We start from the raw sequence: 18408 nt of genomic DNA on the forward strand, positions 1-18408 counted from the left end.
CTTCATCTGCCATTTCTTGGCCCATTGGCCCATCCGATCAAGATCCCGTTATGCTCTGAAGTAACCTTCTTCACTATCCATATTGCTGGAAAAAGACACATTTTGTCATTTTTTTTGTCTTGAACTTGCCCTGAGTGCAAGGTGAGAAACAACAATTAATACGTCATTTTTGGCAGCATACATATCCAAAGACTATTACCTTACATTTAAATTCTAGCGCATAGCTCATAGACCCTCATGAAAACCCTTTCTTAGCCTTCCCTTTGCCATTGGTACTCACATGGACCATTACCACTGCATCCATCCCTTCTATTCCAAATTGCTCTCCAGTCCTGAAACTATGTGCAGCACAGTGGCTTCGTGGTTAGCATGCTGCCTCAGAGCATCAGGCACGCAAGTTCGATTCCACCCTTGGGCAACTGTCTGTGTCCTGTTTACACATTCTCCCTGTGTCTGCGTGGGTTTCCTCTGGGTGCTCTGGTTTCCTCCCAGTCTAAAGATGTTCAGGTTAGGTGGATTGGCCATGTTAAATTGCCCATAATGTCCAGGGGTATGCAGGCTAGGTAGGTTAGCCAAGAGAAATGCAGGGTTACGGGTGTGAATCTGGGTGGGATACTCTTCAGAGGTTCAGTGTAGACTCAATGAGCTGAATGGCCTGCTTCCACACTGTAGGGATTCTATGATCCAGTTGGAGTGCTCCTTAATCCAGCCTGATACTCCAGAGGAACATACAGCACTGCCAGAAATGCCGCCTTTCAGAGGAAATGTTAAAACCGTGTTCCTATTTGTGCTCTCAGATGGAAGTAGAGAAAACCATGGCTAACTTTGGAGCAAGAACAAAGGGTTTCTTCCTGGTGTTCTTGCTAATACTTGACTCCCATAAGCAACATCTGTGCAAATGCTTCCTGCTGTTGGTGATAAGACTGGGATGGTTTCACTGAAATGAATGCTTTCCTGGTGTAAGTGCTGCAGAAGATCCAACACTGATTCCCTGAAGGTGGGCGCAAGACTCCAAATAGAAAGGAATAAAAGACCTAATGTGAACCAATAAAACTGATTTCAATTACTCAGAATAAATGTGTTCCTTACCACATTGTTGTTTATGGGACTTTGCTTTGTATTAATTGCCTACCATGTTTATCATATTGCAGCAACAGACTACATTTTATATATACCTAACTAAATGCAAAATATTTTAGGATATTGTGAACTTATAAGACATAAATGGAAGTTCTTCCTTTTCTTTTCCCTACTATCCTATATATAATCATGCAGATAAGAACAGAACCTGGGACTTTACTGATTTGTATGGCTAAGTTATATGCATTGAGATGAGTAAGCAACATGCAATGTTTATTGTAACTCCCACAAATCTAATGCCACTGTATCACTTTTCCTTTAAATGGATTTTTGTTCTGTTAGCTTCACTGAAAAAGCCAGTATTTGTTGCATATTCCTCGTTGCCCTTGATCAGGTGGTGGAAGACTGTCTTCTTGATCCTCTGCAGTAGATGTCATGAAGACATTCCAACAATACTGTCCAGCTATGGCAGTTTAGAAACTTGCTCCCAGCAATGATGATGGAACAGCATTATCTGTTTAAGTCACTCTATGACTCTAAGTATGGATAGTATGGGACCTTCCATCAACAGCTTCTACAAACGAGTAGCCTCATCTCACAGTAACAGCTCGCTTTTACATAGTGCAGTTACCTTAGAAGCACATCTAGGGGTCCTTCACAGGAACATAATCAAACAAAATGTTGACAGTGCCAAGGAGTATAGGAGTTGGGACGTCATGTTGAGATTGTACAGAATGTTACTAAGACCTCCTCTGGAGTACTGTGTGCAGTTTTGGTTACCCAGTAATAGGAAGGATATTAATAAACTGGAGAAGGTTCAGAAAAGATCTACCAGGGCGTTGTTGGGAATGGAGGGTTTGAGTTATAAAAATAGACTGGATAGGCTGAACATTTTTCACTGGAGGAGGTTGAGGGGGTGACCTAAATAGAGTGTTATAAAATCATGAGGGGCATGGATAAGGCAAATGACAAAGGTCTTTATCCCTAGGGTGGGGGAGTTCAAAGCTAAGGGGCATATTTTTAAGGTGAGAGGAGAAAGATTTAAAAAGGACATGAGGGGCATCCTTTTAAAAAAAGTGTGATTCATGCGTGGAATGAACTTCCATAGGATGCGGGTACAATTACAGCATTTAAAAGACATTTGGATGAGTTCATGAATAGGAAACGTTTAGATGGATATAGGCCAAGGATAGGTAGACGGGACTAGTTCAGTTTGGGACATAGTTAGCATTGAGTTCCTGAAGAAGGGCTGATGCCCGAAACGTCGATTCTCCTGTTCCTTGGATGCTGCCCGACCTGCTGCGCTTTTCCAGCAACACATTTTCAACTCTGATCTCCAGCATCTGCAGTCCTCACTTTCTCCACATAGTTGGCATTGACTGGTTGGACTGAAGGGTCTGTTTCCATGTTACACGATTCTATGATTCTAAGGGGACATTAGGCAGATGGCTCAATGATTGATCAAAGTGATAACTATTTAAGTAGAAATGTAAAGAAAGACAGAGGATCACTCCAGAAGTTTCGGGAGGAAATCCCAGAGCTTGAAGCTGAGGCAGTTGAAAGCATCACCTCCAGTGGTGGAACAATTAAAGTTGGAGATATTCAGGGGGCCAATGTTCAATGAATTCAAGGATGTTGGAGGATGTTGGAAGCATTGGGAGGGCCCAGAGAACAAGGGATTTGAACAAAATATGAGATTTTAAAATTGCATACATAAATCTATATAAACATATGAAACAAAATGTTTTTAACCAACACTTATGCCCTTGGTATGCATGTTTCAACATTAAACTACACCAAGGAGCATAACAGCAGCTAGTCTATTCATTAGCTCCTGATCAGATCTCAATTCATCACCCTGCGTTACACAGTCAACTATTTGGGAAAATGGTCATGAATATTGTTGTGGTTCTGTTCGCCGAGCTGGGAATTTGTCTTGCAAACGTTTCGTCCCCTGTCTAGGTGACATCCTCAGTGCTTGGGAGCCTCCTGTGAAGCGCTTCTGTGCTGTTTCCTCCAGCGTTTATAGTGGCCTGTCTCTGCCGCTTCCGGTTGTCAGTTCCAGCTGTCTGCTGTAGTGGCCGGTATATTGGGTCCAGGTTGATGTGTTTGTTGATAGAGTCTGTGGATGAGTGCCTTGCCTCTAGGAATTCCCTGGCTGTTCTCTGTTTGGCTTGCCCTATAATGGTAGTGTTGTCACAGTCGAATTCATGTTGCTTGTCGTCTGCGTGTGTGGCTACTAGGGATAGCTGGTCGTGTCGTTTCGTAGCTAGTTGGTGTTCGTGTATATGGATCATTAGCTGTCTTCCTGTTTGTCCGATGTAGTGTTTTGTGCAGTCCTTGCATGGGATTTTGTACACTACATTGGTTTTGCTCATGTTGGGTATCGGGTCCTTCGTTCTGGTGAGTTGTTGTCTGAGCGTGGCTGTTGGTTTGTGTGCTGTTATGAGTCCTAGTGGTTGCAGTAGTCTGGCTGTCAGTTCTGAAATATTCCTGATGTATGGTAGTGTGGCTAGTCCTTTGGGTTGCGGCATGTCCTCGTTCCGTTGTCTCTCCCTTAGGCATCTGTTGATGAAATTGCGAGGGTATCCGTTTTTGACGAATACCTTGTATAGGTGTTCCTCTTCCTCTTTTTGTAGTTCTGGTGTGCTGCAGTGTGTTGAATAGTGTCCTGATGCAACTTCGTTTGTGTGTGTTGGGGTGGTTGCTTTCATAGTTTAGGACTTGGTCTGTGTGTGTGGCTTTCCTGTAAACCTTTGTGGTGAATTCTCCGTTCGGTGTTCTCTGTACCATCACGTCTAGGAATGGGAGTTGGTTGTCCTTTTCTTCCTCTCTAGTGAATCGGATTCCTGTGAGTGTGGCGTTGATGATCTGGTGTGTGTTCTCTATTTCTGTGTTTTTAATTATTACAAAGGTATCATCCACATATCTGACCCAGAGTTTGGATTGAATTTGTGGTAAGACTGTTTGTTCTAACCTTTGCATTACTGCTTCTGCTATGGTCATGAATATTTTTGCACACACCCAAAGTACGCAGAAAATGATCCAATCAGACAGCAAGAGACAATTAACGAGTTTACCTTTTCATTTTGCTTGTCTGTGTTGATGAATGGAAGACCATTGACAATGATGTGAAGAGGTCTCCCTCCCTTTGGGAAGTGACATCATGGCACAGTAGTTACCACCGATCCCTCACAGCACCAGGGACCCAGGTGACAGTCTGTGTGGAGTTTGCACATTCTCCCTGTGTCTCTGTGGATTTCCTTAGGTGCTTCAGTTTCCTCCCCCAATCCAAAGATGTGCAGGTTAGGTGGATTGGCTATGCTAAATTGCCCAGAGCTTGTAGGGATGTGCAAGGCTAGACTGATTAGCTATGGTAAATATGTGGTTATAGGAGGGGGGGGGCTGGGTGAATGCTCTTCAGAAGGTCAGTGCAAACCTGATAGGCCAAATGGCCTCTATCTGCACTGTAGGGATTCTATGATTCTTAACTTGAACAGTGCTACAGGACCATTGTTGTCTGCACCAATAACTGGATTAAAGCAGGGTTTTCAGGTTGACTCATTCCCCAGTGCTGTAGAAAATGAAAATTTTCATCACCTTCACCATTGCACATGTCCAATTCCTTACACTTTGAGATGTAATGGCAACAACCTTTGAAGAAAAATGGAAAGGAAACCTCATTTCCTTGAGCTTCACACCAAGAAGCAGCAAGAACACCTGGTGATCATCACCGATCATGTTTCTCTCAAAGTCACCCAGGTTTCGGTTTTATTGTTCTACTCATTCTTGTGTGGGTATCATTGGCTAGACCATGGTGTATTTCCCAACTATAGGTATCCTGGTGAAACTGGTGGTGAGGTTCCTCCTTGGGTCAGTTGCACTCCTTGCGGTGCAGGAACACCCACAATGCTGACTTTATTGCCTTCATTGTCACTTGGTTTAGGACCATAAGACATAGGAGCAGAAGTAAGCCATTCAGCCCATTGAAGACTGTTCCAACATTCAGAGATCACGTTTGATCCAATAATCTTCAACTCCACTTTCCTGCCATTTCCCTTAAATTCCTTGATTCCCTGATTAAAGGTCTGTCTATCCCAGTCTTGCATCTACTGAATGATCCAGCCTTGACAGCCCTTTGCAGTAAACAACTTCATGACCATCTCAGAGAAGAAATTCCTCCTCATCTATTTTGAATGTGCAATTCCTTGTTCCAAGATTGTGTTCTGTAGTCCCAGATTCTCCCACAAAGGGAAAGAACGTCCCTGCATCTACGTTGTCAATCCCTCTCAGTACCTTGTATGTTTCAATAAAGTGACATCTGAGAAGTACAGGGACACTCTCAACACATGGGTGGGGCAGGTCAACAAAGCAGCTCTTCTCTACATTTTGTGACCAACCTGTTCACAGATATTAGTAAACACCTTTGTCGCAAATTGCATTTGAATCCAGATCTCCTGACTCAGAGATACGGACACTGTCAACCGATCCCACCGACTAACTTCTTAAAGGGAACGATGCAACAAATGCTGGGCTTGTTAGTGATATGGACAAACCAAAAATGAATGGAAAACAACTCATTTGTAAACAGACGCAGAAGAGAACTGAAAACTTGCAATTCTAAAGCACTTTTTTTCGAAATCTCGCGATGTCCCAAAGTACTTTGTAACCAACTGATTACTTTTAAAGTTCAGTCACTCTTGCAATGTAAGAAATGCGTCGTGTAATTTGCACAGAAAACTCTCACAAAAGAGTGATGAGCACATTATCAGAGGCTGGCAGAGGGATGGAAGAGTGGGCCATTAAAATGCATAGGTTCACTTTCCATCCACAACTAAAACCCCCAATTTGTTTTCGTCGTCCGGCCAGCAAAGAGTTAAAAAGTGTCCAATTCAGATGGACAACCAACAAATCCATCTCTGGCTCATCCCCTTTCCATTTGTTGGATTTCACTTTGCGTCACGTTCGCCTCCAGCCTGGAGCAGTCGAAAGAAGAACAGGAGCAGGAATCAATGCCCCTTTCAATGTGTTGGAAATATCGACCCCCAGCCCCAGAGACCGAGCAGGACTCATAACCCACCGCCTGCCGTGGCCCCTTCCTCTCCCCCTGCCCCCTCAAAGCTTAGTATTTTAAAAAAACCCCAAGAGCTGGGCCTCTTAGCAAAGCTAAGTTACCCCAGCTCGCATCTAAAGGGTTTATTTTCGGGACAGATCGACTGTATAGGCAGTTGATGTCTCTCCGGCTCCCTGCTTTCTGCTTGTAAGTTTGCAGAAATCCCACAGACATGTTGACTAGAAGGTAAAAAAAAATTCGCAAATCCGGCTCTATTTTGATTTTTTTATTTTAACAATAACGCCGGGTGGCAGATCCGTATGTGGGACTCGAACTGGATTCTTGAGGGGGTGTCCGGTGTCTTGTACTTGAGGGGGGGAGAGAGGGAGAGAGAGAACCTTCCCTGAAAGGAGAGCGTTCAATGACTGATTTTTGCAAGAGTTTTTTTTTCCCTCTCGCCCCCAGTGTCTCTCTCTCCCTCTTTCCCTGGATGAATCCGAACAGTGATGCAGCCAGGGACCTACAGTCCAAATTAATCCAGCACAACATGGCAGATCGACACCGTGTTTAGCAAGGAGAGAAGCAACTGGCTTTGTATTTTGCCATGCATAGCACACAGTACTGCACCGATGGCCCCGATGTACCAAGGTAAGACTTGAAATTAACATACTCTCTCCCCCCCGCCCCCCGGTCTCTCGTATGATCTTGTCAATGAAATCAGCTGGGTGGTTGAGGATGGGATGGTAGGTTGTGTTGGGGGTGGGTGGGTTGAGGTAAAGAGGGGTTCATTGTGAGGGGGTGGGGGCGGGCGTAGGGAGAGAAGTGGTCAGTTTCACATTCTGTGGTAGCCCTTGTCCGCGTTCGGAAATCGAAGGGAGACCTCACTGGGTTCAAGTGAAATAGATCCTCTTATTGTTCAGAACAAGAGGAGGTTGGGGGGGGTGGGGGAAGTCTAGACTGTCAGCTAGGACACCCGCCCCCCCCCCAACCCCTCCCACCCCCCACCCCCTCCTACCCCCCACCCCCTCCTACCCCCTCCTGGGCTCGGATTCCCACTCCAGTGGGTTTGTAACAACAATAAAATATACAAAACCTGTAATGTCAGCTCCCCCCTTCCCATTTTATTTCAGTGACTATTTAACGCGAACCCACTTCTGGGTTGTAAATGCATTAAGACTAGGGGAGCGAGGGGAAATCGCTGAAATGATTAATTTCTCTGACCTGCGAAGAACCAACTGAGGAAACTTTGCGTGTTCATGGAAGTCCCATTGATTTACGGGGTGAGCAGTTGGAAGGATTTCCTGGTGATAGCGGGGCTTGGATTAAACACTGGGAGACAAAGGAATGCTTTAAAAGGGGGCTCGGGGTGGGGGGGGGGTGGAGGAAGCAACTCTACACGAAATTTCTGCTTTGTTGTTTTTTTTCTGTTGTTGTAATGGCAAAGCCCTTTTCAGTTCCGTTCCCAGCAACGCAAATTAAAAAAAAATCAACTCTGCTTTTTAAGTTCTTGCATGTTTGGAGGGGAAAAAAAGCACCCAGTGTGTTGAAAGCGAATTTCCCAGCACTGTTGAAAGGGCACGATCAGTGTAGAGAAACTATCTGGGTTCTGAAATGATTGCTTCCTCTCTCTCTCTCTGAAACCTTCACCTGCTGCCCTCTGCCGGCCGAATGCACCGTGCTATCGCTCTCTCTATTGAGATATCTGACCAGTCGATTCTTCCCCCCCTCTCCCCGACATCGGGGGTGGGGTGCCTTTATTTCGGTGCTTTCCTGGTGATTTATTACTGCAGTTGTCCCCACGTATTGCTCCAAGTCCTGCCACATTCCAGCGCAAACTGTGCATTTGCAAACAGTTGTCCCGTTGCAGTCCCAGTGCTGTTGTGCAACGCTATTCGCTGCTCGCCTCTGGTTTGGTTTGGAATGTTTGAAGGAAACTACAGTATGATCAATGCGGATGACCAGAGAGAGAGAGAAAAAATAAAGCGTTCCTGAGTTTGAACCGTTTGGCTTACGAATTTGACGGTTGCATTTGGCGTGTTACACATTCACTGTAATGACACGCTTATTTCATGACGCTAATTAGTGACTGGGACACAGATTTCACCACCAGCCTCACGCTGTGTGGAAAATGCTGGTGTTGGATTTTCAGTTATAACGTGGGAAAAGGAAGAATGGCGCTTCTGCCCGCGAAAAAAAAAGTCAGCACAAAGCTAGCAAGAAAAATCCCTTTGCATTTACCTACAAATGAATTAATCTCAGTCAACAGGGAAAGTCGTGCAAAGCCCCAACTCTCCCCAAGGCTTCGAGTGAGCGTTTTCCCAAACTTTCCTCAGCGGGGACTCAGTGCAAATACGAATACAGGACGCTTTGTAGGTATTACCATGCTCACCTCTGTGGACGTTTTCATGCACGTGAGGTTACCTCTCAGGAAACATGAAGACCTTCACAGAGGCTGCGATTTGTAAATATTAATATGATCACAGGGATGTGCTTATGTAAATATTAATATATGGACAGGGACCCACTGTAAATATTAACACGCATAAATGAATCCTCTGTAAGTACTGCCACATTCAGAGAGACCCTCTATAAATAATGCCAGGCTTACAGACTCCCTGAAAAATTGCATTCACACAACATGTAAATATTTCAGGGTTTATCTGAAAATTCCACTCTCTTTTGGGAGCCTCTGTAAATGGAAACATGCTCAAATGCACTGTACATTGTAAATATTAACCTCTTCCCTGCACCCATTTGTAAAGATTAATGGGACAGGGACCCTTTTGTAAATATTTTCAAATTTCACAGGGAATCTTAATACGTCATTAGCATGGGAACAAGCCCTTTCTTCCATGCCAACAACACACTGTCATCTTGAACATCTTTCCTTCAGAGGAGTGACCAGAATAGACTTCCATAAAGATAATCTCCACTGTGAGACATTAACATCTTGACTACACCTTGACCGACCACCCACCCCTTTTCAAAACTGAAATGTTACTCCCAATTCCTCTGCCTCCGCCATATTTGTTCTTTGGAGGAGCAATTCCACTTCAGAACATCCCAGATTCCTCATTTCAAGGACCAGAATTTCACCTCTCACATGATCAACAATGCCCTCCATCACATCTCCTCCACTTCCCGCACCTCTGCCTTCGAAACCCTCCCCTCCAATAAACATAGAAACCCCCCCAGTCCTCACCTTCCACCCCACGAGTTTCTGGATACAGCGTGCTATCCTTTGCAATTTTTGGCACCTTCTGTCAGACCCCACCATCAAAACTATATTTTCCTCCCCACCCCTATCTGCGTTCTGCAGAGATTATTCCATTCGCAACTCCCTCGTTAAGTCCATGGCCCCACCAACCCACCCTCCACACCCAGCACCTTCGCCTGCTGCTGCAAGAGGTGCAAACCTCTGCCCACACCTCACCCCTCACCTCTCATCGCTGTCTAAAGCCCTAAATGATCATTTCAAATCTGGTGGAGATTTTTCTGTACCTCATCTACTGCATCCGTTGCTCTTGATGTGGTCTCCTCGACATAGGGGAGACAGGATAGCAACTCACAGAGCAGTACAGGGAATATCTGTGGTCTGCATGCACCAAACAACCCCATCGCCCTGTGGCTAACCACTCCAGCTCCCCCTCTCACTCCTCCAATGACATGCAAATCCTGGGCTGCCTCCACTGCCAAATCAAAGCGACTTGTCACCTGGAGGAAGAACACTTCATCTTCCACCTCGGGACACTTCAACCACATGGCAACAACATTGATTTCGCCAGTTTCCAAATCTTGCCTCACCCAACCACATTCCAGATCCAACCCTCCAGCTCGGCACTGCCCTCATGACCTGTCCTACCTGTCCATTTTCCTTCCCACCTATCTGCTCCACCCTTCCCATGAACCTATCACAATTATCTACCACCTGCATCCACCTATTGCCTTCTTAGCTACCTGCTGCCCAAACCCACCCCCACCTCCTGATTCATCACCCAGTCCCCTTTCCCCTCCACATTCCTGATGAAGGGCTCATGCCCAAAACAGCTGTCTGACCTGCTGTGCTTTTCCAGCACCACCCATTTTGACATTAACATCCTCACAAGCTCTCTAAGTATGTTATTAACTTCACCGGAGTCCTGTGTAAACATAAACACCCTCACAGGGTCACCGTGTAAACCTAAATGCCCTCAAGGGGGCCCCATGTAAACATAAACATCCTCACAGAAACCCTGTGTAAATATAAACACCCTCACAGGGGCCCCGTGTAAATATAAACACCCTCACGGCGGCCCTGGGTTAATATAAACACCCTCACGGGGGCCCTGTGTAAATACAAACACCTTCATGGGGCCCCCATGTAAATATAAACAACCTCACTGGGGCCCCGTGTAAATATAAACACCCTCACGGGGACTCCATGTAATATAAACACCCTCACGGGCCTCCGTGTAAATATAAACACCCTCACGGGGACCCCATGTAAATATAAACACCCTCACAGGGACCCTGTGTAAATACAAACGCCCTCACAGGGACCCTGTGTAAATACAAACGCCCTCACTGGGGCCCCGTGTAAATATAAACACCCTCACGGGGACCCCGTGTAAATATAAACACCCTCACGGGACCCGCTGTAAATATAAACGCCCTCACGGGGGCCCCCTGTAAATATAAACACCCTCATGGGGACCCCATGTAAATATAAACACCCTCACAGGGACCCTGTGTCAATACAAACGCCCTCACTGGGGCCCCGTGTAAATATAAACACCCTCACAGGGACCCTGTGTCAATACAAACGCCCTCACTGGGGCCCCGTATAAATATAAACACCCTCACAGGGACCCTGTGTCAATACAAACGCCCTCACTGGGGCCCCGTGTAAATATAAACACCCTCACGGGGGCCCCCGTGTAAATATAAACACCCTCACGGGCCCCCGTGTAAATATAAACACCTTCACGGGGACCCCCTGTAAATATAAACACCTTCACGGGGACCCCGTGTCAATACAAACACCCTCACTGGGGCCTCGTGTAAATATAAACACCTTCACGGGGACCCTGTGTAAATATAAACACCCTCACTGGGCCCCGTGTAAATATAAACACCCTCACTGGGCCCCGTGTAAATATAAACACCCTCACGGGGTCTTCTGTCAATGTAAATACCGTTAAATGAGTAAATATGAGCACCTCACAGTAAACCGTAATTAAATATTAATGTGCCTGTACGACCCCTCTGTGAATATCAACACTGTCAAAGAAACCTCATTGAATAGTGGCATGCTCAAATACACCCTTCTCTGTAGATATTAATCTACCTGCAGTGACAATCTGTAGTAACACACTCACAGGGACCTTCTGTTCATATTAATTCACGGGGGATACGTTCTACTGTAAATATTAACAGTTCAACTGTACATAATGACTTTTATGACCAGAAAAGTTTCCAAAAAGCATTGCAGCCAGTGAATTGCTTTTGAAGTGTAGTCCCACATGTAATGTAGAGCAAGTCCAGAGCCAACTTGGGCCCAGTAGTTCCCACAAACAGCAATGAAAATAAATGTCTTGCTAAACTCAGTTTTCATGTTAGGTGAGAGGTAAATATTGGCTCAGTCTTTTTGAATAGGATCTTTTACATCCACCTGACATTAGTTCAGCATCTCTTCTGAAAGATAATGCAATACTCCCTCATATTTTCTTTTCAGGACAATTGACAGTGGTAAAATAGGTCTGTCATGGCAGGATTTGATCTATCATCCCAGGACGTTACTATGGGGTACTGGATTATACAATGACACCACAGTGACACCACCAACTCCCCTATAAATCAGCAACCGCAGGTGACGAAGCCATGGCTGTTGCAGATTATGAGAATTTGAAGTGAAAAACAAAATGTTTAAAATATTCAACAGCATCTGTGGCAGAAAAACTGAATTAACGCTACAAGGTCAATGGCGTTTTGTGGGGAAGATGCAGAATGCAGGAGTGTGAAACCAGTGATACCAGCGTAGAAGACAAGGGTTGACAGATGAGGAAAATGTGCAGAATTCCTGATTGCACAGAGGTTCCTGGGGGTTTATGAAAGGAGGCAGGATAGCTAGTACTATCAGCAGAACAGGTCGTGCTGCCTCTTGCCTCAGTTTGCATGATGGAATTGACTTTCACTTTACATTGGACAGGTTCCAATGTAGCACAAGGAGGGAAACTAATCTCTGCCTGCTTATTACAAACAGTTCCAAATGCTGTGATGGTCCTCAATTTAATACTATCCCCTGAAACCACTCTTTGTATACTTCCTAATCCCAAGCATGTAAAGGAGCCCATCACTGCTCAATTTGGCCCAGCTTTTAGTTAAAATGTCATCTTCTATTCGAAAAGGAAGACTCATGGTTAGCCTCGCAGAGCCAGGGACCAAAGTTTAATTCCAGCCTTGGGTGACTGTCTGTGTGGAATTTCCACGATCTCTCCTTGTCTACGTGGGTTTCCTCTATGTACTCGAGTTTCCTCCCACAGTCCAAAAATATGCAGATTAACTGGCATCCATGCTAAATGGCTCTGTAGTATCTAGGGATTTGCCGGTTAGGTGGATTAGCCATGGTAAGTGCAGGGTTATGTGGACAGAGGTAAGGCTGGGTCTTAGGGGGATGTGGTTTTGAAGATCGGTATGGACTCAATGAATTGAATGGCCTCGTTCCAGACTGTAGGGATTCTGTGAACTTCCATTTGTACAGCTTCTTTCACAATCTTGGTAAATGCTGAATTGCTTTACATTTAATGAAGTATTTTAAAATTCTAGAAATTGTTGTATGGTATGAAACATGGCGGTCAATTTTAGCATCACAAAGTCCCATAAGCACCAATGTAATAATGATCAGATCATCTGCTGTAGTGTGGTTGGTCAAGTGATAAATATTGGTCAAAGTAGGATTGACACAGATACTGACTAAAAAATGAAGAGACCAGCAAAGGCTATGTGCCAAACCCAGGGTTTTCCTGAGCCATAGACCTCAGAGCAACCTGGTCACTCGTGACGCCTTGCAGGGATGTCAGTGCTATGGTGGTGCAGTTACTATAATACTGATCTGCTTCAGGACAAGTTGTCAAGACAGAGCCAAGGGAACTTCTCACCTTGTGGTGCTGCACCTGACCTTGTTTATAGAGTCATAAAGTTATACAGTGTGGAAACAGACCATTCAATCCAACTTGTCTGTGCTGACTAGATATCCAAATTTAATACAGTCTCATTTGCCACCATTTGTCCCTTCTATTCATATACCATTCTGATGCTTTTTAAATGTTGTAATTGTATCCACCCCTACCACTTCCTCTGGTAACTCGTTCCATACATGCACCACCCTCTGCATCAAAACTTGCCCACTATCGACATCAGGCTCACCAGTCTATAGTTCCCGAGCTTGTCCTTACCACCTTTCCTAAATAATGGCACCACGTTAGCCAACCTTGGGTCTTCTGGCAACTCCCCTATGACTATCGATGATACAAATATCTCAGCAAGGGGCCCAGCAATCACTTCCCTAGCTTCCCACAGAATTCGAGGATACACCTGATCAGGTCCTGGGGATTTATCCACCTTTATGCATTTCAAGACATCCAGCACTACTTCCTCTGTAATTTGGACATATTTCAAGATGTCACCATCTATTTCTCTATATTCTACATCTTCCATGTCCTTTGCTACAGTAAATACTCGTACAAAATACTTATTTAGTATCTCCCCCATCTCTTGCGGCTCCACACAAAGGCTGCCTTGCTGATCTTTGAGGGGCCCTATTCTCTCTCTAGTTGCCTTTTTGTCCTTAATGTATTCCTTTTTAAATCTTTCCCTTCTCACCTTAAACCTATATCCTCTAGTTTTGGACTCCCCTAACCTGGGGAAAAAGACCTTGGTTATTCACACTATCCATGCTTTTATTTCTTTCAATCCTCTATCCTTCGCAAGTATCACCTGATTCCACCTTCTCCTCTCCAAAATAACCTTGAATGTGTTGCCTTTTGAAGTTGTTTCCAACATTTCTGGAACTCCATATTTCAGTCTGTCTGATCAGGTTTCTGTTTCCTCAACAGTACAAAATGGCTATTATCAAAATCAAAGATTTTGACAAAGGTAAACTTTCTGTATGGATCGTTTCCAGTTTAATAGGCCATTTTTTGTCAGGTGCTGCAAGATCAATGCTCAGATCATAGCAATTTATGTAAAAGGATTAGTTGAAGAGATCAAGCACAATGTATCTAATTTTGCTGCTGTGATACACATCGAGGTGAGAAAACAAATTGTGAAGAGAATACAAAGTATCAGCAAAGGGATATAGATAGGTTTAAGTCATGGACAAGGAGGTGACAGTATAATGAGAAAATGTTTAGTCAGTAGAATAGGAAAGAAAAATGGATTTTGTTTTGATTTGCCATTGTTCAAGTAACACTAAAATAGCAAACAATTTATGACCTTTGTTGATTGATGATATCATGGTCTTCATTGTACAATGTTCTGATACAAGAGTAAAATAGTTTTGCTATAATTGTAGAGGGCTTTACTGAGACACATTGGTGTGTGCAATTTTGAACATAGGCCCATCATACTCTGCTGTTCTAGATCATAACAGTGCCATATACCCATATCCCTTGATGTCATTAGTATTTAGAAATTTGATGATCTTTATCTTGAACATACTCAGTATTGCCAGCCCTCTGTGGAAGAGAATTCCAAAGATTCCTCACCCTCTGTTCCTCCTTATCTCAGGCTTAAATTGCTTGCCCCTATTCTGAGCCCCTGTCTCCCTGATTCTAGAACCCCTCAGCTAGGGGAATCATTTTCTCTGCATCTTCTCTCTGTTTCAGTGAGATTGCCTCTCATTCTTTCAAATGTTAGAATGTACAAACACATCCTCCTCAATTTCTCCTCATAGGATAGTATCACCATCCCAGGAATTAGTCTGGTGAACCTCTTCTGTGCCAAGTACTGTACACCCTCCCTGCAACAAGGGAGGCAGAACTGCATAAGTACTCCAGGCTAACATACCATATGCCCTCTTGGCCTTCCTAATTGCTTGCTGCACATGCACATTTGCTGTCAATGACTTATGTGCAAGGTCACTCAGATTCCTTTTCGATACCATCATGTTCTGAATCTCTCACCTTTTCAGAAGTACTCTATACTTCCGTCCTCTGACCAAAATGGATAACCTCTTGTATATCTATGTTCAATTTGGTGCCCCATATCTACAGGATATACTTGCCTTCTGATGATCATTGCCCTGAAATATCGCACAAACGTTCATTTGGCTGCAACAATGTGACTGGCCAAATGGTAACTGTGGCTTCTGGCTGACTTGCTGGTGCCATGTTGCCTGTGGGCTATTTCAGAACAGTCTGCTTCAGGCATGGGAGTGAGGGGGTTTGGTTGGTGATTGTACATGGGATGGGTGACCAGTGAAGACAAATAAAAGGCATACTGAGAACGTCCTATCAAAATCAACTGAAATATTCCAGTCAGCATTCGGTGACCTTCTGAAGCCATAACTCAGTAGGAGACTTCGGAGTGGGAACAATACTGCAACATGAAATGTAGTCTTGAATCCTTGCTGTAATGACCACAGGCTGCCCTTGGGTCCATATTCACTTTTTTTATTCACCTTACAGGGAGTGCAATAAAGGTTCACTAGACCTCTTGCTAGATGAATGGGGTGATCTATAACAAGGGATTGTATAAAGGGGTCTCTCACTTTCTTGAGTTTGAAAGGATCAGCGTTAGTCTTGGTGAACGATATCAGATTTTGACTGAGTCGATGTTGCATGATTCTTTATCCTAGCTGGAGGGTCTAGAACTAGGGGATGTATTCCCGGAATAAGGGCTGAGGTGTGGAGACATATTACCTCAGGGTTGAGATTTTTTTAAAAAATTCTCTACTCCAGTGAATTCAGCACATTCAAGGCTGAGATTGATAGAATCTTGAACTCTAATAAAACCAAGAGACATTGGAAATTTTGTGTGATGGTGGAGTAAGGTCAAAGGTTTGTCACAGTCTTACTAAATGGCAGAGTGATCTCAAAAGGTTATCTCCACCAAGACTGCTTGGATTTTCTTGCCTTTTTACATCTTCAGGCAACTTCCTGACTATCTGTAGTGCTGTATTTGACCCCCCAAGTGAATATCTAACCAAATGTCAAATCCAAAATCAAGATTTGAGTCAAGAATCCACTTTGAATCACCACCTCATTCTGTTACCACTTCAGCTCAACAGTTACTGAAATCTTCGCGAGTGTTTTAGACCCTGACTTTTCTTGCATTGTCCTGGTCAGCTTCCCATTAATTATCTACATTAACCTTGCTATTCTTGCTGTCCATCCTAGCTTGCCTCAAATCCAAATCACCTTTGCCTCCTGTGCCCACTGACATTAGATGACACCTGGCAATGCTTGATTTTAAAGATCTCTGCCTTGTTTTCTCCTTATCTCTGTAATTTACTTCAACCTCTAATATCTCAGCATTTACAGTCATAGAGTTGTACAGCATGGAAACAGATCCTTCGGTCCAACCCGTCCATGCTGACCAGATATCCCAACCCAATCTAGTCCCACCTGCCAGCATCTGGCCCATATCCCTCCAAACCCTTCCTATTCATGTACCCATCCAAATGTCTCTTAAATGTTGCAGTTGTATCAGCCTCCTCCACATCCTTTGGCAGCTCATTCCATACGTATTTCTCCAAATCTGGTGTCTTGTGCATCCCCTGTTTAATTTCTCCACTCTTGATAACTGTGCTTTAAAGGGCCATGCCCTAATCTCTGCAATTTCTTCCTAAATCTCTTAATCTGTTTTTTCCTGTTTAAGAAAACATTGTAAAATATGCGTTCTGGTTAGGATTTTGTTAATTTATTCTGGTGCAGTTTAGAGTCAAAATATGTTTAGTATTGCTCCTGTGTGGAAACTTGATAGATTTTATCATGTTAACGGCACGATAAAAATGCAGGTTGTTTTTGTTACAGTAGTCACTTTCTACTTTAGTGGTGGACTTTCATGTCCTCGGAGTAAGACACTTGTCAGTACTGGGCTACACTTAGATTTCTAAAGGACTTGACTATGATGCACCTTGCAGTCGATTAACTTGTTGCTGTCACCTGGTCCTGCCCTTTAGTTCCGGTGAACTCTTAATTCCTCAATTCCATCAATCTCACTTACTGTATTTAAGGCCTTAAGGAGATGAAGGATGTGACAATTTGGACTAGTATAAATTGAAGGAATTACTTAGGGCTCTCTTGTAGTGCAGTGGTTGTATCCCTACCCTTGGACCAAGAGACCTGGGTTCAACTCCCAGCTGCTCCAGAGGTATATAATAATATACCAGAACAGGTTGGTTAGAAAAATAAGTTGACGGAATTACTGTGTGAGCCTTTGACCTTTCCTTTGTTGACAGATGAGAAAATGCACGGATGTACAGAGCATGTGACTCATACGCGTCACAATAATTTCATACATGTCACAATAATTTGTTTGAGATCAAATTGTTTATCTCAAGTGTTTCTTCACAGCTATGGTAATGAAAGATATGAAAATCCGCTCCTTAAAAGTCTATTGGTGCTGTGGTCAATTGAGAATGTTTTTATTTTTGTTTAACCTAATTTTCTGATCAGCCTCTTCAGAGATATTATGACACACCTCTGGAACAGGTGGAATTTGAACTTGGGCCTCCCAGTCTGGGGAAGGGACACTACCACTGTGCCACACGAGACCCAATTCACCATCTGCTACAGTGAGATTTAAAACAATGTCGTCCTCGCCACTAGTCTGTGTTTCTGGATCTAAAGTATAGTGACATTGCCACTATCAATTGAGAATGTTGAAAACTGATATCAACTGATTTCATTAGGTAATTGTATTAAGGAAAATTAAGTTAAATACTGATCAGTCATGATCTAATTGAATGGTGAGACGGGCTTAAGGGGTTGAATGGCCTACTTATGCTGTATGTTCATTAAATTTGTCAGTGTAATGGCGTGGACCTGGAAGAAGCTAGGATTTGATCTCTTCTCCGCTATTTGAGAACACAGTAAAAGTTGCAAGGTCTGATTAAAAATAGCACATTGCTCATTTTACAGCAACGCCCCCCCCCCCCCTCCTCCCCAGCACCCACCCCCACCATCACTTTTAGTAATAATCACTGGGTCAAAAACTCGGAACACTTAACTTAGCAGCACCTTCACTACACAATTGTAGTGATTCAAAAAGGAATTAGTGCCATCTTCTGATGG

At 43.9% G+C, this 18408-nt stretch overlaps 1 protein-coding gene across 5 annotated transcripts in view; it reads left to right on the forward strand.

The window, feature by feature from the left end:
- Positions 1-6044: 6044 nt before the first annotated feature.
- Positions 6045-18408, forward strand: part of hipk2 (homeodomain interacting protein kinase 2) — a 277465-nt gene continuing 265101 nt past the window's right edge. For 3 of the 5 annotated variants that reach the window (XM_072552488.1, XM_072552489.1, XM_072552491.1), the window contains exon 1: positions 6046-6781. In XM_072552488.1, the coding sequence (XP_072408589.1) occupies positions 6763-6781 (19 nt within the window). In that variant the 5' untranslated portion in view covers positions 6046-6762. Of the gene's footprint in view, positions 6782-18408 lie in introns of all 5 variants that reach the window. The other 2 variants (XM_072552490.1, XM_072552492.1) reach the window with 1 other exon arrangement.

Source organism: Chiloscyllium punctatum, chromosome 32 (assembly GCF_047496795.1).
Source record: "Chiloscyllium punctatum isolate Juve2018m chromosome 32, sChiPun1.3, whole genome shotgun sequence".
Classification (NCBI taxonomy): domain Eukaryota; kingdom Metazoa; phylum Chordata; class Chondrichthyes; order Orectolobiformes; family Hemiscylliidae; genus Chiloscyllium; species Chiloscyllium punctatum.